Raw genomic sequence first — 23,766 nt, forward strand, 5'->3', positions numbered from 1 at the left:
GACGAGCGCGTGTTTCACCGCTTTATTTCATCATATTTTCCAATTTTGTCGGACTGCTTCCTGCGTGCCCCAACATAACGAGGGGATTGAAGAACTACGGCTAATAGCTAGCATGCTAATCTGCCCTATATATTTTTCTATTTAAAGCTATCTCCTAGCATTCCGCTGAACTGTTGCTTTCACACGTCTCCTCTCAAATATGCCTTTGACTTGTTGTGACGCCGTTTGCTTTACATATCATTTATTGTGTTAGCCTACTCCTGGAAAGCTGCTATAAAGTTTTTAATAGCCATTTAAATGAAGCCCCGTCCTGAGTGTAAGTAGAAATAACAGTGTTTTGTACGTGTACGTGTGTCATTTTAGCTGCTGTGTTGAATTTGTTGAACTTATTTCTTTGCCTTTGTGTGTCCGGGCATGCTAGCTGGTTAGCAGGGTTGGTAGTTGTGTTCAGGGCAGTGCGGCCAGGCCTCGCAGGACATATGAAAACAAAAGATTAGCTCTGTTGCTAGCTCGTTTCAACCCTTCTGCGTTTATTACTGCTTCGGCCTATTTTGTAGCTATTATCTTGCCACGTTATACGCGCCTCGAGGTGTCTAGGGGTTGGCATGCATTTAGCAATATTATTTTATTTGCCACATTTCCTGTCTGGCAGAACATCCTGTCTTACTATTTCATCATTAGTTTAAATTAGTTTTAGCCCATCGTTTGTAATAGTGTCGTTAATGTTAACAATGTTGATTGTGATATGTTTGTAGTAGCTTGTTTATTAACAGTAAAATATATCATCAAGAAAGAGGAACTTTTTTGAAAGAAATGTCCAAGCTGCCTATCAACACCTGTAAGCAAACTTTCAGGAGCTTTCACCCTTCTTCCTTAAATTCGCTGAGTACAGCAAATCCAAGTAGGTGTTGATACTCAGTGAAGCTCCAGCACCTTGGCTTGCGAGCCAACCCTCCAACCACCTCCAGAGTCCAGTCTAAAGGTGCTGTTTGAGACACTGCCATGTCAGAGACTCTTATAACAGGACAGACGTCGGAGGATCTGTTGGCTGACTTTGAGACTTTGCTGAACTCTGGGAGTATCAACCTGGGCGAGGACCACCAGATAGTCATCATCACCAGCCCCAGCAATGAGGGCCTCCACCCAGCCGCCGCCCCCACCAGCACGGGAGAGATCCTGCTGTTCGCCACGCCGCAGGGACCCGCCGACGTTGGGCTCCAGGACAAGAGACGGCCGACCCTTGGAAGACCTCCGGTGAGAGGAAGGAGGGGAGGGCAAGGGAGGGGGGAGGTGTGGGAAAGGCAGAAGTGAAAGAAAGTGAAGGAGCGAGTAAGGAAGTGGTTAGCTGAGTAGTGGTCTTTATCCAGTTATGTTGAAATGTGTACATTGATGTGCTTCACCGTGCGTAACCAAGCTGTAGAACATCCACCTGTTGCTTGTTTTGTCTTATTTTGTCAGCAGGTGGTTTCTTTTTCTATCCCCTAATACATAATCACTACTTCATAATCATAACATGTTTTTTTTGACAAAGTCTCAGTTTCTCTTTCATCAACCGTCCATTTGTTTTTCTTTCTGTTTCTTCAGGTAAAGAGGAAGTTGGACCTCGATAGCGACCACCAGTATGTCAGCACCACTCGACCATCCATAGGCCAAGCACCGCCTTCCACACCTGCCCCTCCCAGAGGTATAAACGCAGGCCGCAGTTTATTGTGCTTTTTTTCCCCCCATTGTTACCTGGAATTCACAGCAGAAGCAACAATAGAAACCTCAGCATCCGTAGTGTGTTCAGTTCACACATACACGCCCTTTCATCAGTGCAGACAATAGCCTGATGAACTGTCTTTGTCTTCAGCAGGATGAACAGCATCAGATAGAACAATTACAACTTTTGTTCTGTCTGTTAAATGAGAAAAAAAGTAATTATTGATTGATTGATTCCGTTTTTTGGAACTTCTATATATTCTTCTATATATTCTAAGGAAGGCAGCAGAAGAGAATTGGACATTTTAAAATACAGTAGATGCTGGAGCAGAGTTTTATTATGAATACAGAACAGAAAATGGCTTAAAAAGTGACACTGAAACATTTCACCTCATGTCCCAAACTGTAAAGTTGCCATGGATGATGTGAATTTGATTAGAAGCAGGCACATTTATAAAGATTCTGAGAAAGAGTATACATTTCTGAATCTCCAAGTTCTTCTACATACAATACATTACAATACAATAAAGGATAGTCCACATGACATTTCATAACACGCAATGATTGAATAACCTCAGAACATCTGGATTTCATACCCTTTGTATTCTGCTGACATCACCTATATTTTTAGATTTGTGTAAAATCATGATTTTTCTTTTTGCTTGTTGTCTCCTAATTGACCAAACCAAGAATTGCTGTTTGTACAGAAACTGTATTTTTATGAGATTTTTGTCTTTGCCACAAAACTCGCCTGCCAAAAACAAAACCACGAGTGACATTACAGAGTCCAACTGACATGATATAAATGAAGGGACTCCTGTGTCCAGCTCACACAAAATAGTTTAGAATTCAGAATAGTTTACAATTCCTAATTTAATGTAAAATTCCCCAATTTATAAGATTTATGCGGATATAAAGTCAAATATGCTCTATAATACTCTCATGTGAAAAGGTTTAAACTTCAGGGCATTCTCCCAGTATGCCAGTATCACAGTGAACTAGTAAAGCTTCTTTTTCAGCAGTCACACAGGTGTATCTGATCAAAGTCCAGTCTGTAGTGATAGCTGAGCAGTATTAGTTCTGCTGTCATTTGTCCCACTAGAAAGAGCTTTGTCATAGTTTGACAGTACAGCATAAAGAAATAGATAAAGATAAAGAATAAATGGTGTTTTAAATGAGCACTAGGTTTGTGTAATTTGAATTTTTTCAAAATAGGGTGTTAGCACAGCACTATACGAGTCTAAACAAAGTGACATTTAAGTATCAATTAAAGATTTACTGTTTTGAGACGTGAATATGAAGTTAAATATGATAGAGTATTCAGAAAATCTAAAAAAACTGGCATTAAAATAAACAATAAAACAGATGTAGAACTTGGACTGTTAACTAACTCATTCTTATCTGGATATTGAGAAATGAGAAATGGTACATTCCTCAGTGGTGACAGGAGATTACATTTCATTCCTGAGCTTCGATGTGGCACTTCTTCTTGGCTAACACCAGAATACCACCGGGTAAAACCAGGGGAACCTGTATTGCCTGCATTAGAGGAGATGGGATGCTTGTTTTCACTGCTGCCTTTGGTTGTGATTGAGGTCAATAAGAGTGTCTTTTAAAACAAACAACAACAAAAAGACCAAATCTTAAAGCTCTATGTATTCCTTTTCCTTCCAGTTCCTCGAAACACGGCGGAGAAGTCACGGTATGACACGTCCTTGAACCTGACCACAAAGCGCTTTCTCAACCTGTTGTCCCAGTCAGCTGACGGCGTGGTAGACCTGAACTGGGCCTCGCAAGTCCTGGACGTCCAGAAGAGACGAATCTACGACATCACCAACGTTCTGGAGGGAATCCAGCTCATCTCTAAGAAGTCCAAGAACAACATCCAGTGGCTGTGAGTATAAAACAGCCTTATAGGTGTATTATTAGACTGGATAATAATGCAGCAGTAAAATAAAGTGTAAATATATCTAACTGACATACAAAACATGAACTGCTTCAACACTAAAACATCATAAGTGCAAGTACAGTGACTGAAGAATGCGGAAAAAATGAATTACAGCCTCTAACGGGGCCAGGACATGCCTCATTACAGAAGTAAAGTTCTAAAAGTGGCTGGTTTATGTGTTTTGGAGTCATTCATTTTTCTCCGCTCCGTTTCCGTGCAGCGGTAACCGTATCGACGGGGCGTTGGTCGCCCGCCACAAGGAGCTGCAGAGGGAGGTGTGCGACCTCACGGAGGCCGAGGATCAGCTAGACGAGCTCATTTCCAAATGCAACCTCCAGCTCAAACTGCTCACAGAGGACCCACAGAACAAGAAATATCCTTCTCACAGACCTATAAGCAGTAGAGCTGATGTGTGTCAACATGTACAAAGACAAAGTACAAGACACTAAAGGTTTTCTCTGATAAACACATCAGTGTAGGCATGTAGCTGAAATGATCAATACACAAGGCTGTGCTCTTCAGTTGGCTTGTGATTCTAACAGGACCACTGAGCATGAACAGTACATGTAGATTCATTAATTTACATGGTTTAACACTCATTACCTGAAATGACCTAAAATACTAGAATACATATACAGTAAGATCTCTTGAAAGGTGCATAAAGATTGTGCAGGTTTTCTTTTAATGATGCTTTAGAAGATACAAGCTTCATGAATATCATTCAAAGAGCCAACCACTGTTCTGTAGCTGATCAGGAATATAAAACAGATTAGTGTATGTTTGAAAGTCTTGAGGCTGAGAGAATGATTGCTCTCACTTGGGGCGGCTGTGGCTCCAGTCCACATGTCGATGTGTTCTTGGGCAAGGTACTTAACCCCAAATTGCTCCCGATGGCTGCACTAATGCTGTATGAATGTGTGTGAGAATGTTCGTTCATCCCCCCTATGAGCAGGTTGGCACCCATCGTGGCAGCACCTGCCATCAGTGTATGAATGGGTGAATGTGACATGTAGTGTAAAAGCACTTTGAGTGGTCAAAAAGACTAGAGAAGTGCTATATAATAAGTACAGTCCATTTACCATTTTGACCTCAAGGTCTCCAGTCCAAGTCATAGATGGTCACTACAAATCTTCACTGTGTCTCATCATCATCATCAAGGTGCATTCGAGCAAGTACTTGCCTCCCAACTGCTTCCCAACATTCATGCTTGGTGAATGTGCTGTGAGTAAATGTGTATTCCTTAATGGTTGCTTCTGTCACGCTGGGATATGTGCGCTGCCAGGACTTGAGGAAGTCATTTGATTCGCCAGACCAGCTGGTCATGGTGATCAGAGCTCCACCAGAGACTCAGATGCAAGTTTCAGAACCCACCGAGGTACAGGCCTTTTTTAAAATAATGAATGAAGTTTTGTTTTAATTCATTAGTTTAGTCGAGGTGTTGACGTTTCTTTGGTCTCTCAGGCTTACCAGGTGTCACTGAAGAGCTCGCGGGGTCCCATCGACGTCTTCCTCTGCCCAGAAGACTCGGGCGTCTGCAGCCCCGTAACGGGAAGCAGTCCCTCGAAACCCAACGCCGACCCATCCCTGGCCCCGCCTCCCACGCATCCCGCAGACCAATCGCAAGCCAGAACCTCCACGACCGCCCTGGAATTGTCCGTATCATCACCAGCGTCCACGTCGTCCACGGCGACGGCAGCCTCCCAGCACGACCCCTCGTCCCTGGTGTTAGGTGGCGACACAGGTGAGCAAAATAAATTCACATTTTTTTAAGTTACTCTGAAATTCCTTAACTTTATTTATTTATTTTTTAACAATGGATTCACAGTGAAAAAGGGCTGGGAGATACACCACACAAATCTTATCATGATAATTATTTCCATATTGATCTATATCCATGTTTATCACAATATATGTCATTTGATAGTGCTGCCATTTGAAGAGTAACATGATGAAGAAAGAGTTGATTAAAATACAAAATAGAATAACTGAGCCCTGACACATTCATACACTCAACTAAGATAAAAGTAGAAGATATTAATTATGTTTTTGTAATTATTACCTCTCAAATATTTTAGAGGTAGAAATCAAAGTAAAAGGTTAATTTATCACTCTATTTACATTATTTTCTGTGCTTATATCACATAGATTTGCTAATTTTCTTTATAAATGTGGCTGACAGACTGACTGTTGTTGCATTCATGTCTGCTGTGTGATAGGTTTGTGATGTGTTACATTAATTTATTGAGTGAGAAAATGTCCAAAGGTCATCATTGTTATCCACCATAAACGATTGATGGCAATCTTATATGGGGATCGTTTTATTGCCCAGCATCTAGTCCCTAGCACTTTATAGAGCTATAGTTCTCTTTTTGTGGTAAAGACTGATTATTCATCAAGGAATAACACACGGACACACAGTACAGGAAGCATTTGTTTAACAAAACTGTGCAAACTGTCCAGTCCACGGCTCTGCCACCAGCCTCGTTATCAGCAGCGACGCACCAACCAGATACGGGCCTCCTCTCCACTGCAGAGTCGCTCTTCTGCCTCCCTCACACTTCCTGAAAATGAGCTCGGTTCTTAGACGTTTCTGCTGACTCACACCTGCTCTCCTCAGATAGTTGAGCCCTTCAGCTTAGTTGGCAGCAACAGTTCCTGCATCACGACACGTCAATTAAAACACCCCGACAAGGTTTTTTTTCCCCAGCTTCATAGCAATTTATCCTAAGCCCAGAGGTGTGCACATAAATCAAAGAAATGCTGCAGCTAGTCCTTCATGACATTTACAGGTTATAATTAGTGGCTCCGATTCTTTATCTGAATTACATAGTGGTGAGATAATAGGTTGTTTTTCACAATAGATATTTAGACTTGTCACAGCAGGAATAACACAGGCATTACTAAATATCATTATAGACTCAATACTGACACACCTATAGTAAATGGAATGCATTCATGGTTAATGTCATATTTACACATGTGCCTTTCTTGCTACAACATGTCAAAATGTTTGTTTTAATTACCATTTAAAAAAAACAACAACTGTTAATCAGGATTAAGTAGTTCATAATATATTATTGATTGGACATCAATCAGAAGTATTGCAAATGTCATGTCCCATTTTCCTCTCTGTGACAGAATCTCTCCTGGGAGCCGACCCGTTCTCCGGTCTTGGAGACATGCCCGACTTTGACTTCTCACCCCTCTCCTCCACGGACTTCCTGAACGGAGAGAGCCTCCCTCTGCCATTGGACGGTTTCATTAACCTGTCCCCTCCTCACAGTCACGACTACCACTTCGGTCTGGAGGACCACGAAGGCATCAGTGAACTGTTCGACTGTGACTTTGGCGACCTATCGCAAGTTTTGGGTGATAGTTAAATGAAAAAAAAAAGAGGAGGAAGAGAAGGAGGAAGGAAGACTGGACATCAACATTTTATGGACAAAGCTTTGTCATAAACCCATATTTTTTTAATTGTAGGTAATGGGGAAAATGTTTGGTGCAGTAATCGCCTGTCATCCTGGAAATACCACCCCAACTGAAGATCTTGGAAAGACCCCCAAATTGTACAGCACTTCTCTTTGGCCATTTAAAAAAATTTTAGACCAAGAACTTAGCTTTAGTATAGCTATTTAAATTATTTATATGAATGTTATTTTGATATTTTGTACCAAGTGAGTGAGTGGACTTTTTGTTGATAGTGTTTTATCCAAGTGGATTGTGCAGGTGCAGGTGTTTGTGTGTGGAGTGTGGAGTGTGGACTGATAGGACTGGTTTCCTTAACACTGATTACTGTTTGTAACGCTGGTGTCAGTCTGAAGCCATTTCTCCACAGGCTGAAGCTGCTTCAGTTGAAACCAGCTTTAAGAGTTAGTGCAGATTCAGAACCGGGCTTTCCAAAAGCATCTTGGAACTTTGGCACAGTTTCAGTTTCACGCTATTTCAAGTATATTTGTCACAATGATGGAGGTGAAGAGAAACAACAAAAGTAAAAAGGCTTCCATGTCAAAAATGATTTGTGTGTAAAAACACTGGAATCCTGAAAGACTGGATCCTCTCACATCGCTATAACTGACAGTGAAAACCTAGACCATGACTAGGTTTGTATGTGTTGCACAGACTGTGTAATAAATGGTCAATTTTAAATCACTCTCCACACCTACTGTCCAGGAAATGGTCAGTTTTAATAGCTTTTTTAATGCTGTGGACACAAACTAAGATGCTTTTGGGGGGTGATTCCCTCATCTTTCTTGAAATTGGTAACCTAAAGTATTACCGTAATATGTCTAATATCTGGGGGGTTTTTCCTTCGTAAAACACATCTTTAGACATCTGGAGTAAACCATGGTCTAACTAAACGGTGCTCAAAAGCCATTGTAGAGAAGTTTAGACTCCATAGTGTGACAACTGATGTGGTTTTTGAAGGAAAAATAAGCAATTCAAATCTTAAAGGTCAATATGTTTTATTTTTTGTTTAAAAAAAAAAAAATATTATTATTATTATTATTATTATTGGTGTGCAGGAAACCAGGGGATAATAGACTGCTGCAGTTATGCTAGCGGGTATAACTAATACTGAATAAGTTGTTCTTTATTAGTCAGCTAGGCGTTTAGCCATAGTCTCAGGTGTTCGGAGCAGAGCAAAGTCTTAAACGTTTTTGATGCAAATATGCGTGAGAGTAGATGCATTTCATGGGTGTTCTGTAGGTCGACGGTATTTTTTTACAGGTTTAAAAAAAATAAGAAAAAAAGCTTAAAGAGAGCAGTGTTTTTATTTTCTTTCAACTTTTTCAGCCAGCAGTACAAGCGAGAGAAGCCCACCAGATTGCCTGTACGCCAGTGCTAACGAAACTAGCCGCCGTGACATGCAGTTAAAGACGTTAGCAAACCTTACAGGCAGGCTTCCTAAATGCATCGGGTGGTGTTTTGCGTGTGCTCGCGTGGTGAATTAAAGCACAGCTGCATCTTTGCTTTTACCTGTCTAATCAATGTAGAGCAGTGGTGATTTCATAAAGGGTTCAGTGGAAGCAACAGACTCGGGAAAGTTTATCATCATAACAGGGGGCGTCCTGTTGTTCAGTATATGCACTTCAAATCAGCTCAGAAAGTTAATGTTCATGCCTTAAATCAATGACCTCTACCAGGCAAAGGGAGATATCTGGGATATCTTATCTCAGCCCCAAAAAGGATCAATTCCTTCATGTTTTTCTACAATCTTCACATCAGGCTTCATCTTCATATATACTACATTGCCTTTTTTAGTTATTTCTTTCCGATTTTTCAGTTGAAATAAGCAGCAATAACAAAGACGTTTTTTCATCATGTGCTCAAAAATGTGAGGTGATGAAAAACCGTCCCGCTACCTGTCGTTTTTGTTGTCGAATAGTTTAAATGTCTGCATCGAATCTCTTTTTTTTTTTTTTTTTTTCCTTTAAAGTTATGTAAGCTAACATGTTGTGCATTCCTGAAGTATTGGGTTTAAATGTGTGCATGCGTGTGGGGGGGAGGGGATAAAATTTTGTTGAATTTCGTAATTTATTTAAGAGGGTTTTAATTGAAAAATGGTACAAAAGTGTGACAGGAAGGGATTTTATACCTAGATACCCTTTTTTGTTTTTTTTACCAGGTAAATCTGAGCAAATTGTGTGTTTTGAGAAACGTGTTGTGTAATGGTGAAAAGAAGTATTTTGTTTGTAAATTAGCTTTTCTCATTATTAGCCCATTTAATTTTACTATGTTGTTTTTCCCCCTAGAGAATATATTTTAATGTCATATGTGTTTATCGTGCATGTGCAACCTCAGCATTGGCAAATGATGCCAAAAAAAATTCAAGAAAAAAAATATGCATAAATACAATGTATTTGTAATTATTATTTTTTTGACTGAACTGACTAAAGTGTAATTTAATTCTTCATATTCTGTTTGGCCACATTTATCTCCATATTGCAGGTGACATTGCAAATGTAAGGTTGCACATGTATTTTAGTGAACCTTGTAACAGTCATTTTTTCTTTTTTTTTTCTTACACTAAATGTGTAATTCATCTTTGGGGGTAAAGGTCTGTGAAAACATCACAATCAAGACTCCTTCAGAGTGTCAACTGACAGCGGTGTTACGAGGCGCTTAAATAATTCTTTTATAACCCGTGTAACGCTCAGAATGTATCATTTTCTGTTCTTCCTCTCTTTCTCAGCCTTTGTGTTACAGTCACAGTTTAATCGATGGAAATTAGAGTTTGGATTTTCTGCAGGACAAATGCAGTGCCTTGTTGAGGTAAAATATTAATTATTTTGGATTAATATTCACATCAGGATTTTTTTTTGTTTGTGTGTGTGTGCGCGTGTGTGTGTGTGTGTGTGTGTGGTCATGGTGGAAGGATGCAATGTTTTTTTTTAAATTTTCAAGTGTTTTGTGGGGTTTTCATTTGAAAAAGTTTCAAAAGATAATATTTGCACCAGGGTTGGAATCAAATCACCTTAATTTAAAGATACTGCTGTATAAAAATGTGTATTTATCTAGTTTTGGGAGTTGTATGAATTAAAAACGTGTGGCATGCTGGATTTTCTTAAATGGTGGGTCAGGACTGTAATAAATTCAATTTGTTCCAAACTTCAAAACACTATAAGTATCTATAAAGTATAAGAAAATTCTTTTTTTTTTCTTTTTCTTTTTATACAAGAGGTATCTTTCTGTGTGTTAAAGTCCACCATTGGACACAAAACTGGTCCACAAGCCCAATCTGCTGACAGATGCTATAAAACTGCTGTGGTTGAACAGAGTGAAAGTGAGTTGACTCCAACCCTGATTCCTGTGCTGTTCAAAGTGCTTTTAAGGGGGAACTGTGGTCTATCTAGCAACTAAACAATCAATATCACATAATCTATAAATGCTTGTCCACCCCCTTTTTTTTTCTTTTTTTTTTTTTTTTAAACAGATTTTATTTTTTCTTGCTATATACTGGGTAAAAAAAGAAAAAAGAGGTTTGTACTTGTTAAGAATGGGTCCCTATTTTCCCCATTTGTATCAAAATTTCTCCGACAAAAATAAAAAGTTAACTATTTTGATTTGACACCTATCTTGTCTTTGTTTTGTAATACAGAGGTAAATATAACACCCTAAAATAAAGTATTCTATTTAGCCACGGGTATTTGTAATAACTTAAGAATGGTGATTCTAATTAAATACAAATCAACCTTAAAAGTGCACGATATAAGTCAAAGAATAAGCAGTAAAAGATGTCACTGACATATAGACCTGCAACAGTATGCATTATATATGACACTCACACCAAGCATGCCTACAATATATACTAAACAGTGAGCAGTGATGCACATTACTGATGGGAATATCATTAGTTTTGCTAGTACTGAGGACATTAAAAACTTTACTATTTAACTTATCACCATGAATTATTCAAATGAATCCTGAGGGGAACATGAATGTCAGAACTGTACCATTATAATATTTAGTTCTTTTTCACTGGGTATGTGATATACACAATGAAACAGCACCCCCGCTTACTGGATTGCATTTCCACGCGCGTTATCTGCACCAACATTCAAATTGAGAATGCAATCAAGGCTTCCTTAACAATATCACGTGACTTCTCAGCTTTGTCCAAGTATTGGGTAATACAAGTAGACGGATGTCCGTACCACATTCACCAGTTTTCCTCTGGCCTCCTCCTTTTGACCCGTGCACGCGCATGAACGCAACCTGTCTCTGATTGGTTACATGTTAATTCGTCTACCTGTATTACCCAATACCTGGACACAGCTGAGTGTCCAGAAAATACCGAAGAAAAAACAAAGTGATGAAAGGATTGCATTGCCACTTTGCAAACTGAATTGTCACTTGCCAAATGCTTTTTCAAATTGCATTACAAAATTGTAGATTGAATTGGCATTTTGCAAAATGAATTGTCATTTGAATAAAGGTGCAGATACGCTTCCATAGACAGATCAATAAATAGGAGGTTTAACAATCTTACATGGAATGAATAAATAGGTTTGATGATGATTTAAAATCTTAAATATGTTCATAAATATATTAAAAAAAATAATAATGTACGCAAGTTCATGTATTACGGCAGCGTACTGCTGCCACGCCAGGAAAAAAAACAGCTTGGTTGATGGCTTGGTTATGGCCCACTTTTGGCAAACATGAGCGGACCGCCCAAGTGCCATCATTCCATGCTGTATGTTGGCCAGATATGGACCAAAAGAGTTTTGCTATCTGGGATGTTATAACGTGAAACCTTTCATGTTAAGATAAGTTTTATTAAAAGTCAGAGTAAAAAATGTGGTTAAAATAGATTAAGAAAAAGAAAAGTAAAATAGAAAGATGAAGTTTAATAAAAGCTGAGTTCTTTATTCTGTCACTCAATGCAAATTGCTAATACCAATTTCTCCTATAGCAGGTCTAGACTTTTGATTTACTGGTCCATAAGGTAATTAGTGCACTGATAAAATACATCTGTATCACCCAGTCTTTACCACTAACAGTAAGAGCTGAGGCTGGTTACAATTGCCATTTGAATAAAGGTGCAGATACACTTCCATAAGTAACTGTTTCCAGCTGTATTCATTACATACAGAACAAGTAAATACAATCTGACTAATGCAGCTAGAGGGAGCCCTTCACCCAAAGACAGAAACAGAAACCCAGTTATTAGTGCATCTGTATGTGAAAGTAACCACATCCTGTCTGAAATGTGATTTTTACCACACTTTCCAGTCTTAAATAGTCTTCCTATAGTTGACCCTGAATTAACAAATCACAGTCACAATGAATTATATGTCCCAATCATTTATAAGTGTGGTGATGTATGTATGTATGTATATAGGCTATATAAAAATAAATGAATAACTTCCACCCTTCACCTGCTGGTGCTCCTCAAGTTTAATCATTGTTTCAGTGATTGTTATCAGGTTAGTCTTGCAGCTAGGGATCACTGTGTGCATAAGATAGCACAAAAAATGTTATTGTGATGTTGGATGTCCACAAGAAAAGACATGTTTATCAAGGTTGAGCCTAAAGGTGCGGACACACTGAACCCAGCGATCCCATTGATTTTCTGTAGAGAGCAGTTCATGATGGATACGGCACAGCTAGTTGACGGACAAACTGCTGTACCCCAATTTGTATTATCACAACTCCACCTCAACTTTATGTAAATGTTGTCTATCCAGTTTAACGTGGACGGTTCAGATCTCACTCAGATCAAACTATCAAATTAGGCCTGTGCTGCATTGCATATTTTACTCCTCAAATGCTTTCAGAAGTGTACTGTTGCTGTACAAATGTTGTGAACGTTTGTAACCCGGCTGCCATGGTGAAAATGGAAGAGCGAAAAACAAAGAACCACCCAAATTGCATGTGAACCAGCGCATTCAGTGCTTCCAGATAAATCCTTTACTTGTCATTAGTTGTCAGTAACTTACAACGCTTTTCTAGAGAAAGGCATACTTTAATTGTGTTCATGGGTGTGATCAAACTACAACACCCGATAATAATCATCATATAACAGACAGGGCTGTCACATTAAATTAAGAGATGCAATCATTCATGTGTGTTATGAAGATGAACTACCTTTAATTAACACAGTATATAACTAAAGAAGCATTTCTTGAAGAAAATATGTGTTTGCTTTAAGTCTATATTGGTGTATGTTCAATATTACCCTCATTGCCTTTAATGTTCTTTGAATTTTACTATTTCAATCAATCCATCAATCAATCAATCATTCAATCAGACTTTATTTATATAGCTCCTTTCATAGAGACTAGTGCAGTACAAAGTGCTTTAGAGTTAGCTGATTGACAAGCTGATAATGAGATAGAACAAGTGACTAATAATAATAATAATAATAATAATAAAGACAAAACTGGAGACCAATGCACGCAAAAGAAAATAAAAATGCTTAAAAATTGTAAATAAAATAAGTAAAAATAAGAGATAAGTTTTATTAAAAGTCAGAGTAAAAAATGTGGTTAAAATAGATCAAGAAAGATGAAGTTTAATAAAAGCTGGACTAAAGCTAGGTTAAGAGCAAGATTGAAAAGACAAAGGAAATCGACAAAATAGTTAAGAAGATAAAACTATAGAATGATATAATACCAAACCAGAGGACCTGAGGAGCCATTCTGGTTCATACACTGTCAGTAATTGTGATAAATATGCTGGTACTAAACCATGAAGTGCTTTAAAAACAAGAACATTTTTCGTGTGACTTTTACCCCACATGAGCCTTGAAGTTAAGGTCAGAGTTGAACATTACACCAAGGTTTCTTATTTGTTGGCTTGGGGTATGTACCAGGGATAGTAAATTAAAGATGATTATTATTTATAATTTATACATTTATACATTTTTTCCAAAGACCAAATCTGATTATTTAAAGAAGAGCATGGATGGACTCATTGACTGGTTTCCTTAAAGCATAGGGTTATAAATCAATGTAATTGTTCCTCCACTTCAAACTGGCCTTAAAGAAATCATGTCCTAAAGCAATTTCAATGTAAGTGATGAGGGACAAAATCTACACTTCTTGTCTCAAACTGAGATGAAGCTAATACCAGGCTTCAGTAAACTAACACAAGTCTTAGTATGAAAAAGTGAGGGATAGTCACACAAAGCAGGAATTTGGTGACCAACAGATAATCTCTTTGGAACAACTCAACTGTGAGTGCTTCAGATTTTTTCATTGCAATGCACCAAACAGGTTCTGCACAAAAGGACCTAAGGGCACAAAAATGATAAATGTTCTTGAATTTGATCAAATATGCACCTTTTTGTGTTTTAGTCATTGCTTCTATTTGGAATATGCAGGACTGACTCATTCCTTTACTCCCTTGCAACACCAGCATCAGACGGGCGCGCAGGTGGTTGAGTGGTTAGAGCACATGCCACATATGCAACCGACCCTGGTTTGAATCCCAGCCGGAGTTCCTTTGCTGCACGTCACCCCCCAACAAGTCTTTGAAAGCTTTACCTTTACCACCCTTACACAGAGTCAGCCACAACTCTTGAGACTACCAATGTTATAAATGATAGTATACTTAAGTTCCTCCCATTACTTGGTGGTACTCTCTATGTTGTTGGTGGCTCCATTGTTTTAATAATAACTATAGACCACTGTGTGAAGAAAATAGTTTAAAAAAAGAAAGAAAAGAAAAAAAAAGAAAAGGAAAGAGGTGTTCGTGGCATGTCCAACAGGTAAGAGTTTGGAAGGCAATTTGTGATCCCACAGGAGAAGGAGCTGGTGGTGCACAAAGGATGGATGGATGGATAGAAGGAAACAGAGAGAGTGAGATGCTTATCAGTGGGTAGGTGGAGCCATCTCGTCATTCCTTCAGTCACTTGTAACTCCTGCTGTCAGACCATGGACTACACGCAACAGACAACATATGTCACAGGTGAGTTCAAGCTGCAGATCACACTTAAGTTTACCTGTGCAACACATTTGTTATAACTGCTTTAATGTTAAAGGAGGTTTTATTTCATTCATCTCATATCCCCCCTGCATGCATGTATTATTTTATACCAAACAAAGTCAAGTAAATAGAATTCAAATGAGTGATTTAACATTCCCATCAGAATATTCTTTTCACTGAATAATCTGTATATTTCATTGACTACTTTGTTGAAATCAGTGGTTGACCTCAAAGGTGTTTTACTCACTTAGGCTGCCAATAAATCAGGTTTTGAAGTTATGAGTGTAAATGCCATGGTCACAAAGCAGAGGTATGTGACATTTAGGCAGTATACTTGTTCAACATGTGAGGTAAAGAGGTGAAATAACAGCAGAGGTAATAACAATGTTGTATTTTTCATGGACAGAATATTATATTGTGTTTTATTTCTAGTTCATCCAGTAGAGATCTTGTGATTCAGTTCTGTATTTGGTGTAAAATGACCGGCCTCTTTGACCTTTATCTCCAAAAACGGCCTTCTCTCCTTTTTCTTTTATTTCAGCTCTTCACTTCTAATCTAGTTTGTAGAGCATTCTCAATGTTTCCTGTGGGTGAAAACTTTTATCTGTTCTTCCAGGCACTGGCACAAACCACTGCCGACTGAGATTTGTCAATTTTGAGAGTCATGAAAACCACGTTTCCCATGAGACACAGGGGCTCAGCGAAAATATCCTGGTGGTGCGGAGAGGGAAACCGTTCAAGCTCACTTTAATGTTTCGTAGCCGCCTGTGGAATCCTCACATTGAGAGCCTGATCCTGGAGGTTATGCTGGGTATGGAAACTCAGATTAAGTTTGCTCACATTTAAAGAGAGATTGTGTAAGTTTTGAAAAGAAAGTCTTGCTTTGTCTTATTCTTAAAAGCAATAAAAAGCAAGAAAAACAACTTAAACAACTGTATGGTATTAAAGATGATCGCATTTTACCTTGCATGCTTAAAGGTTTAATTTAACTCCCAGTTTTTTCTCCCACCATGCAGGTGGTCTGTCAGAGAGGATACCAGTCCAGTTCCCTGAAAAGTGGTCCGACCCCCAACGCTGGTCAGCCAAAGTCTATCCATGTAACATGGGTCCTCAGTCGGTCTCCATCTATATCTGCGCCCCTGTTCTGTCCTCAGTAGCCGTGTATGACCTCCTAGTCCACATAGAGACCAGGCTGGACAGAAGGAGCTATGCAGTAGGATCATTTGTGCTGCTCTGCAACCCATGGCTGAAGGGTGGGATCATGCTGTAATGCTATGTGTTATATAATATTCTTTATCTTGTTGTCGATATCATTACACAACTCCATTGCTTTTCAGATGATCCAGTGTACATGCCACTTGATGTCCAAATACAAGAGTATGTCAAGAGTGATTATGGACTGGTCTACATGGGTACCCATCTAAACATTTGTAAGCGACCCTGGTCTTTTGGTCAGGTATGCGACACTCAAGAGCTGCAACTATAATGAATGGGTCATGTATAAAAACTTTATTAGTGTGGATGCTGACAACTAGTGTGGATCCTAACTATTTCTGCATACTTTCAGTGACAAAATATCAAAATGTCCAGCTCTTTGAGGACTTTTATGTATTAAAATGTATAATGGAAAGTCTATGGGGCGAATGTTTGAAAGCTGTTATCTCAAAAACTAAAAGTTCAAACTTAATAGACAGATTCACCATGTGGAAATACTTAACATATGAAAACATACCAATACCGCCACCATGTGGTCAGTAATTATGTGTTTTACATTTTGGTGAATATCTCATGAACTGAGACTTGGACGATGTTGACTGATATGGACCATGCCCCTTTGTGCCTAGTAACATTTTCTTTGGACATTTTTTGCTTCTGATGGCAAATTCTTTTCAAGCTCAGTACCATATTCATAAATTATGTAACTTACTTGAAACTTGAACAAAATGAGTTCATTTCTTGGTATCGCTTAGCAGTTGTCTGTAATTGGATACCAAAATTCCATTGCATTTTCAGCAATGCTTTGTGATTTATTTCAGCTGTCAGCATTTACATGCATTCTCTGCAGGAAATGCCTTTTCTAGTTTGCAGTTAATAGTACAGTCTATATCTGTGTGCAGTATGAGCCTGGGGTCCTAGAGGCATGCCTGAAGCTCCTGCAGGTCAGCCCACAGCATCTCAGCGACTCCTACCAAGACTACATTCTACGAGCAGACCCCATCTACCTCAGCAGAGTGGTATGTGCTATGGTAAGACACGACACAAATATCTACGTGCTGGAATCACTGGAATTTATTGAATAATACTTTTCTCTGCATTTACATAGAAATGAAAGACAGGTCAGTAATGTGTCTCCTCCTGTCAAGGTGAACAGTAATGACGATTTGGGTATTTTGGAGGGGAAGTGGCAGGGCAACTACAAAGACGGTGTCAAACCTACAGAGTGGAGCGGCAGCGCAGACATCCTTAACCGCTGGGATTCGTCCAACTGCAGCCCTGTGCGCTATGGACAGTGCTGGGTCTTTGCATCTGTCCTCTGCACAGGTACTTCAAAGAGTCGGGACACGGGAATGTATCCATGCCAGAATTCACAAGTGACATCTGAGTGCAGTTCATAGAAAGTAGAAAGTCCTCAGAGGTTTCAGTAGTGACTTTGTGCCTCAGGCTGTGCTGATAAATGATGTGAACTGACTCTTTAATATATAACCATGAGACTAGAAATTGGTTATAGCCTACTATGTTTTTAATACATTATTAAGTTATTAAGTTGTCTTTTTATATTCTTACTAAGCAGGCTTAACGGTTCAAGCCTACAAGACTGACCTTTTCTTCTTTTTTTTCCAGTGATGAGAGTGCTGGGGATTCCTTCCAGGGTGGTGACAGTTTTTAACGCAGCTCATGATGGTGATGGCAGCCTGAAAATTGAAGAGATTTACTCGAGCAGAGGGGAGAAGCTTGGCCTGTCAAAGGACAGCATTTGGTTGGTGTCTCTTGCTCTCGAACCAGAAAGATCACAGTTGATCTTTCACTTGCTTGGCAATGAGGATAATATGACAATTTACCTTTAAACTACACTTATCCATCATGAAGAACTGTATTTATTTTTTCAGTTCAGTATATTGTCATTTTGTCATTACTTAAATAATTCTGACTGGTTTATATGAACAATTTAGAAAATAATAGAGACCTGACTGCCAACCCCCTAGTCACATTTTTACTTGAGTGTGTTTGTCTTTTTTTGTTGATATACATTATTCCTTACTCATTTCCCATTCCTTTGAATGAGAAAGTGTATCCAAACTTTTGACTGGTACTGTATATGTGTGTGCGTCTGTCCTCTTACAGGAACTTCCATGTGTGGGTGGAGTGCTGGATGAGAAGACCAGACCTTGGTCAAGAGTTTGACGGCTGGCAGGTTGTGGACCCGACCCCGCAGGAGAAGAGTGCAGATGGTAATATTTCTTTTGTTTTTGGACTAGGTGACTTTCTAGTGATTGATAACTAACTAGTATGGAACAAACTCATCTTCTTCTCTGCAGGGGTATACTGCTGTGGTCCTTGCCCTGTAGTTGCTGTCCAGAAACATTGCCTCTGCGCCCCATTTGACACCTCGTTTATCCATGCCTCTGTTGACGCCGACATCGTAAGGCTGATCGTGCGTGATGGGCTGGTGGTGGGGAGGACGGTGGACACTGAGTCAGTGGGGCAACTGATCTATACCAAGAGCATTGGCTCAGACAGACCAGAGAATCTGACACAGATGTACAAGGGAATCAAAAGTACAGAAGCTGTTGTTGGTGAGGCTTGTGAGAGAGAGATTTACTGAGATTTAAAAAAAAAAAAAAAAAAGATTCATACAAAAGGTCAGATACACTGTAAAGAAAGGGCAATTTTTGCAGTGAGAGCATTCTGTAAATGCAATAAGGACAGAACTAGAAGTAGGCTGATGTCTGAAGTTTTTCTTTATATTTTCTTCTATTTTCAGTAGCGCAAACAGCGCAGACACGAAGAATGTCCACACGCCCAGGTCAGTGGCATCTTCATCCTCCTTTCCCCATGCAAAGATAAACAAGTGCACCAAAAATACATCATTATTAGACATATGCCACAGGACATACTTAGGTGTGTACCCCTGTGAGGTACTAACACCATCATAGTCAGTAATTCTATGAACATTAGGATTTATAGAATGACTAATGTAAAAAGGGTAGGTGTTATAAAGAAATGCTTCAGCCTACATATTTTCAGTCAGAAATTGTTTTATTCATTCATTCATTCATTTATTTGTTGTTATTATTTGTCCTTTTTGGTTTGTCACTATTTCTAAGGAAGATGAAGAAAACAAGGACATATGGTTATTAACTTTACTTATATATGTGTATTTGAGTTGAATTACTAAACTGAACTAAACGTAACATAACAACTTAACTTAATTTAACTTAACTTAACTTAACTTAACTTAACTTAACTTAACTTAACTTAACTTAACTTACTCTCACTGGCACCAGCTCTGTTAAAATGTATATATTAATTAGAGGTAACATGCTTGCCTTTCCACAGGAGGCCCCAGTTTGAAAGTGTCCCTGGACATAGATAGGGTGCTATTAGTGGGTGAGAGCATCAGTGTGCGTGTGACGATCACAAACCATTCAAGCAGCCCCAGGATCCTGATCGAACACCTGAACACTCAGCTGAAAGAGTACAACAGCAACCCAGAGAAGAGCTTCTGGAAAATACAAAAACAAGTGCACATACAGCCATACAAAGGTGAGGAGCCCTACAGGTCTGTAATGTAAATACCAAGTTGTTAATGTTAATGATTTACAGTATGAACATAGTATGTACAGTCTCTGGCACTGTTGTTGGATTTCCTCATTCAATAGTATTTGATTTTTATTATGCTCATGCTGCTTAAAGTTATTACAATATATGTATCTGAGTTCATCTAATATCGGTATAACTAACTTACATTACCACATTAACTGGTTAAAGATAGAACTCTGTGTGAGTTTTGTTTTTTTCTTGTGTTCATTTTCACATATCCTTTACATTCTCTACAGTTTTGACACTCCACCACGTCATCCCTCCCTCTGAATATGAGTCAGTGCTGGCAGGTGATGACATTGTGAACATGGCAGTGGTGATAAAGGACATAAGGACCAAGGAGAGAGTGCTGGATACACAGGAGTTCAACATCAGCTCACCACAGATAACAATAGAGGTACAGCAGCATCCACGTGTGTTCACTTTGATCTCTTTCAGTGTCAGTCACATATAACAAGGTGAAGTTTAATGAAGCTCAAAGACAGAAGAATTCAGCACTAATCCTGCTACGTCTGTGCAACGTAGCTTTGTGACTTAATCTAATAACAAAAAGCAATGGGCTCACCAAAAAACACACTTTAATCCTTATTTATACCCCCACTTTATGTACTATAATTACTATAGTAAGGTAGACAATAGAAATGTGCAATGAAAACAAAAAATAATTGTGAAGTAGGAGCAAAAAATAAATACATAAAAAAAGGTTCCAAAAACTAACAATCTAAACATTTGAAATAACTAAAAATAACATTCACCTAACATTCATCTATTTCAGTTTTAATTTATTGACATATATTATATCTATGACAAGAACCAGTACATACACATGGCCCACAAAATAAGTTTGCTTTATTATTTAAAGTGATTGAAGACTACTTTGAGCACTGCTGTATCTCTCTCTCTCTCTCTCTCTCTCTCTCTCTCTCTCTCTCTCTCTCTCTCTCTCTCTCTCTCTCTCTCTCTCTCTCACACACACACACACACACACACACACACACACACACACACACACACGCATTGAAATAATAGTGTGTGACAAAAAAGTGACTCAACAACATAAAATGTAAAATTTGTAGAACATCTCTTTGAAATGACATTGCCCTTTCCCATCAAGGGAACAATACATAATCTGATCAAAAAAGGACATTAAATTATATAGTTTAACACCCAGTAATGTGGTCTTTTGTATCCTATCTGTAGACAAACTGGGAAGTAGCTTTAGTACCAAAAGTAATATGTTTAGTTTTGGGAACTGTCTATACTATTTGGTTTATTCCCTCGCCCTTTTAGTAATGGTATGTAACAACATTTAGTCTCTCAGCTCCACTAATGTTGATGAAACATAAGACAGAACATTTTTAATAACCCATGGTAAATCGTTTTTTAGAAATTGAAAATAAAAGTGGACCCAAGCAACACCCTTGTGGAACTTTGCCTTTGAGAAGCTGCCATAATAATAAAATGATTGACTGTGTTCTGCTGAATTTACTCTTCATCTAAAAAACAGAGCTTGAGGTGAAAAATCATATCAAGTTTAGATTCTAAGTTTCAATTCCACTTTCAATTCCTGTGGAAAAAAACAAAAACAAGAAAGGTGTGAAATGAGAATAGAAACCTATGTTGCCTTAAAACTGTATTTTCCTCTTTTGAAATGAATGCTATTTGAAGATGTTAGTGTTAAGCACCAGAGATCATGATCACATGAATCACTGGTTTGTTTGTCATTGTGTAACTGGATTTTCCACAGATCGAAGGAGGAGACAGTATCCAAATGAAGAAAGAGCACACAGCCCAAGTTTCCTTCACCAACAAGTTTGCCAAAGCTCTGAATGGAGCAGTACTGACTGTGGAAGGATCTGGCTTGTTGCCAGACAAACACCACGTCAGGTAAGTCTGTTTACAGTTTTGTCATTCTCAAGTGGCATGCTTTTGTCTGCGCGGCTCTTAAGAGCAGCAGAGGAAGTGAAAAAAATCCTGCAGTCGGTCACATTCTGGCATCTCACCCACATAAATCTTTCTTTAATGTTTGAGCTGGTACAGAAATATGTTTTGTACATTTGAGGAATGTGGTCTGGGAATGCTGTCAGGTATGTGTTTGTAACACCAAGAAAACATACCTGACAGCTGTTACATCCATACCTGGTTTCTGTGTCTTTAGACAAGCTGCAGGAAGTGTTGCTCTGTCTTTACCTCTTTACCTTGTTGACAGAGCTTACACAGTCTGATTCTTCTAGGTTACCAGGTTTGTCTGGGCTGACCAGTTTTAATAATCAGGTTGTGGTCATTCAGTCTGTATTTAGTCTGTTTTTCACCTCCTACATAATCCGCCACTTGCATTTGTTTGTTCAAGGCTAAGTAGCTGTGGAATGTGCTTGGGGTTTTTTGTAGTAGTTCAAGGGTTAATGCACTTGTAATTTTTCTTTGACTAGAATTATGTAAGTCCAGATTATGTTATGGCTGTGATGAGGTTGTGTAATGTTAAAGAAGCACTCTTATATTATTAACATGTAATTTGCACCATGACATCATGACATTTTTCCAGTATTCCAGTCCAGTAAATTTTAATATTGCTCACTTTCTTTTTCTGTTGTTTCCTCATTCATGGTGTTAATGATCCTCTCTCATCGCCACTTATTTTTCTCCTCCGCTGCTTCTCTTTTGACTTAAACTGCAGAAACTCCGTCAATGCAAGCCTGAAAACTTTCCTGGTTTGGTCCTTTTTTCCTCTTTACCCTGGAGCCATGGTGGCTTTTTTATGAGAATACATGACAATGAAGCAAAAGTTTTACCCTGGAGAGGAATGAACTTGCTAGTTAGATAAGATATTCTGCTGAAATATCTGCTTAAGAGGTAATGCCGAAACAATACAACCGCTTTGGCATTTGCTTTTTTGGCTTGAGAAAGGGCAGAAAGAGTTCTGGAAGTTAAAAAAAAAAAAATCTCACATTTATTTGTTGAATAATCAATAATAAACATTTCCTCCTTTATTCATTTTCCACTATAATTATCTTGTGCAAAACTGTGAATTTCCAGTGTTTCAGGGCTGCTCTGGAGACATCTTGTGGGTGTCTGTGAGAACTACAGTTTGGAAAGATAAAGATTCTTCTTCTCACTCTTCCAGGATGGTGCTCCTGCAGCCGGGTGAGAAGATAGAGAAGAAGGTGTCCGTCATGGCCACTTCACCTGGCACTAAACTGATGATGGCCACTTTCTCATACAGCGGCAGCCCTCACATCATCTCCAGGAGTTTCCACAAAGTCTTTGTCATGACTGCATGACACGAAATCCAAAAGCTTCAACATCTTTTAATCTTCTGAGTAAGGTTAGATCAAAAGCATACACCTAATGTAAAATATACAGTACCAGTCAAAAGTTTGGACACACTTTCTCATTGATGAATGGGAAAGTGTGTCCAAACTTTTGACTGGTACTGTATATAATATTATTGTTATCTCAAGCAAAGATAATGTGGATACTGTATAATTTGTATATATGAAATACAATATTTGTGTACTTTGCAATTCATGATTACATCCCTTTGTATACAGTTAGGGTTATTCTCACAGAGATTATAGATATTATAGGTATACAGTTTTGCATTCATGTCTTCACACTACTTGTTAATAAATTTAAAAAAAATACACAAGGCATATTTTGCCATAGATATGATTCTAAAACTGAAAATGAAATCTGCCAGGAACCATAATGTAGATATTTTTCAAAAAGTGACCTCATATGACCCATAAACAAAAAATGTTCACAATGATCAATCCTGTCTTTTCTGTCTTGTCAGTGAAGATTATCACCATGTACAAAACTGAGTCTGACTGATTCCTCTGTACCTGAACAAGGGCAAATTTGCA

The 23,766-nt window shown here is 38.6% G+C and overlaps 2 protein-coding genes across 2 annotated transcripts; both read left to right on the top strand.

Annotated features, from left to right (window-relative positions):
• The first annotated feature begins 1,002 nt into the window (after positions 1-1,002).
• Positions 1,003-7,331, top strand: e2f1 (E2F transcription factor 1). Its single transcript, XM_053318147.1, has 7 exons — positions 1,003-1,254; positions 1,585-1,684; positions 3,376-3,595; positions 3,870-4,022; positions 4,910-5,024; positions 5,111-5,390; positions 6,788-7,331. The coding sequence occupies exons 1-7, from the start codon at positions 1,003-1,005 to the stop codon at positions 7,027-7,029; spliced, it is 1,362 nt and encodes a 453-aa protein (XP_053174122.1). The 3' UTR covers positions 7,030-7,331.
• Positions 7,332-15,030: 7,699 nt separating this feature from the next.
• On the top strand, positions 15,031-23,240 carry LOC128357113 (protein-glutamine gamma-glutamyltransferase 5-like). Its single transcript, XM_053317355.1, has 14 exons — positions 15,031-15,064; positions 15,684-15,893; positions 16,099-16,335; positions 16,420-16,538; positions 17,200-17,328; positions 17,446-17,623; positions 17,924-18,059; positions 18,425-18,531; positions 18,619-18,858; positions 19,065-19,106; positions 19,640-19,846; positions 20,140-20,300; positions 21,651-21,790; positions 23,025-23,240. The coding sequence occupies exons 1-14, from the start codon at positions 15,031-15,033 to the stop codon at positions 23,179-23,181; spliced, it is 2,097 nt and encodes a 698-aa protein (XP_053173330.1). The 3' UTR covers positions 23,182-23,240.
• Positions 23,241-23,766: the final 526 nt, after the last annotated feature.

This window comes from Scomber japonicus, chromosome 4 (genome assembly GCF_027409825.1).
Source record: "Scomber japonicus isolate fScoJap1 chromosome 4, fScoJap1.pri, whole genome shotgun sequence".
Classification (NCBI taxonomy): domain Eukaryota; kingdom Metazoa; phylum Chordata; class Actinopteri; order Scombriformes; family Scombridae; genus Scomber; species Scomber japonicus.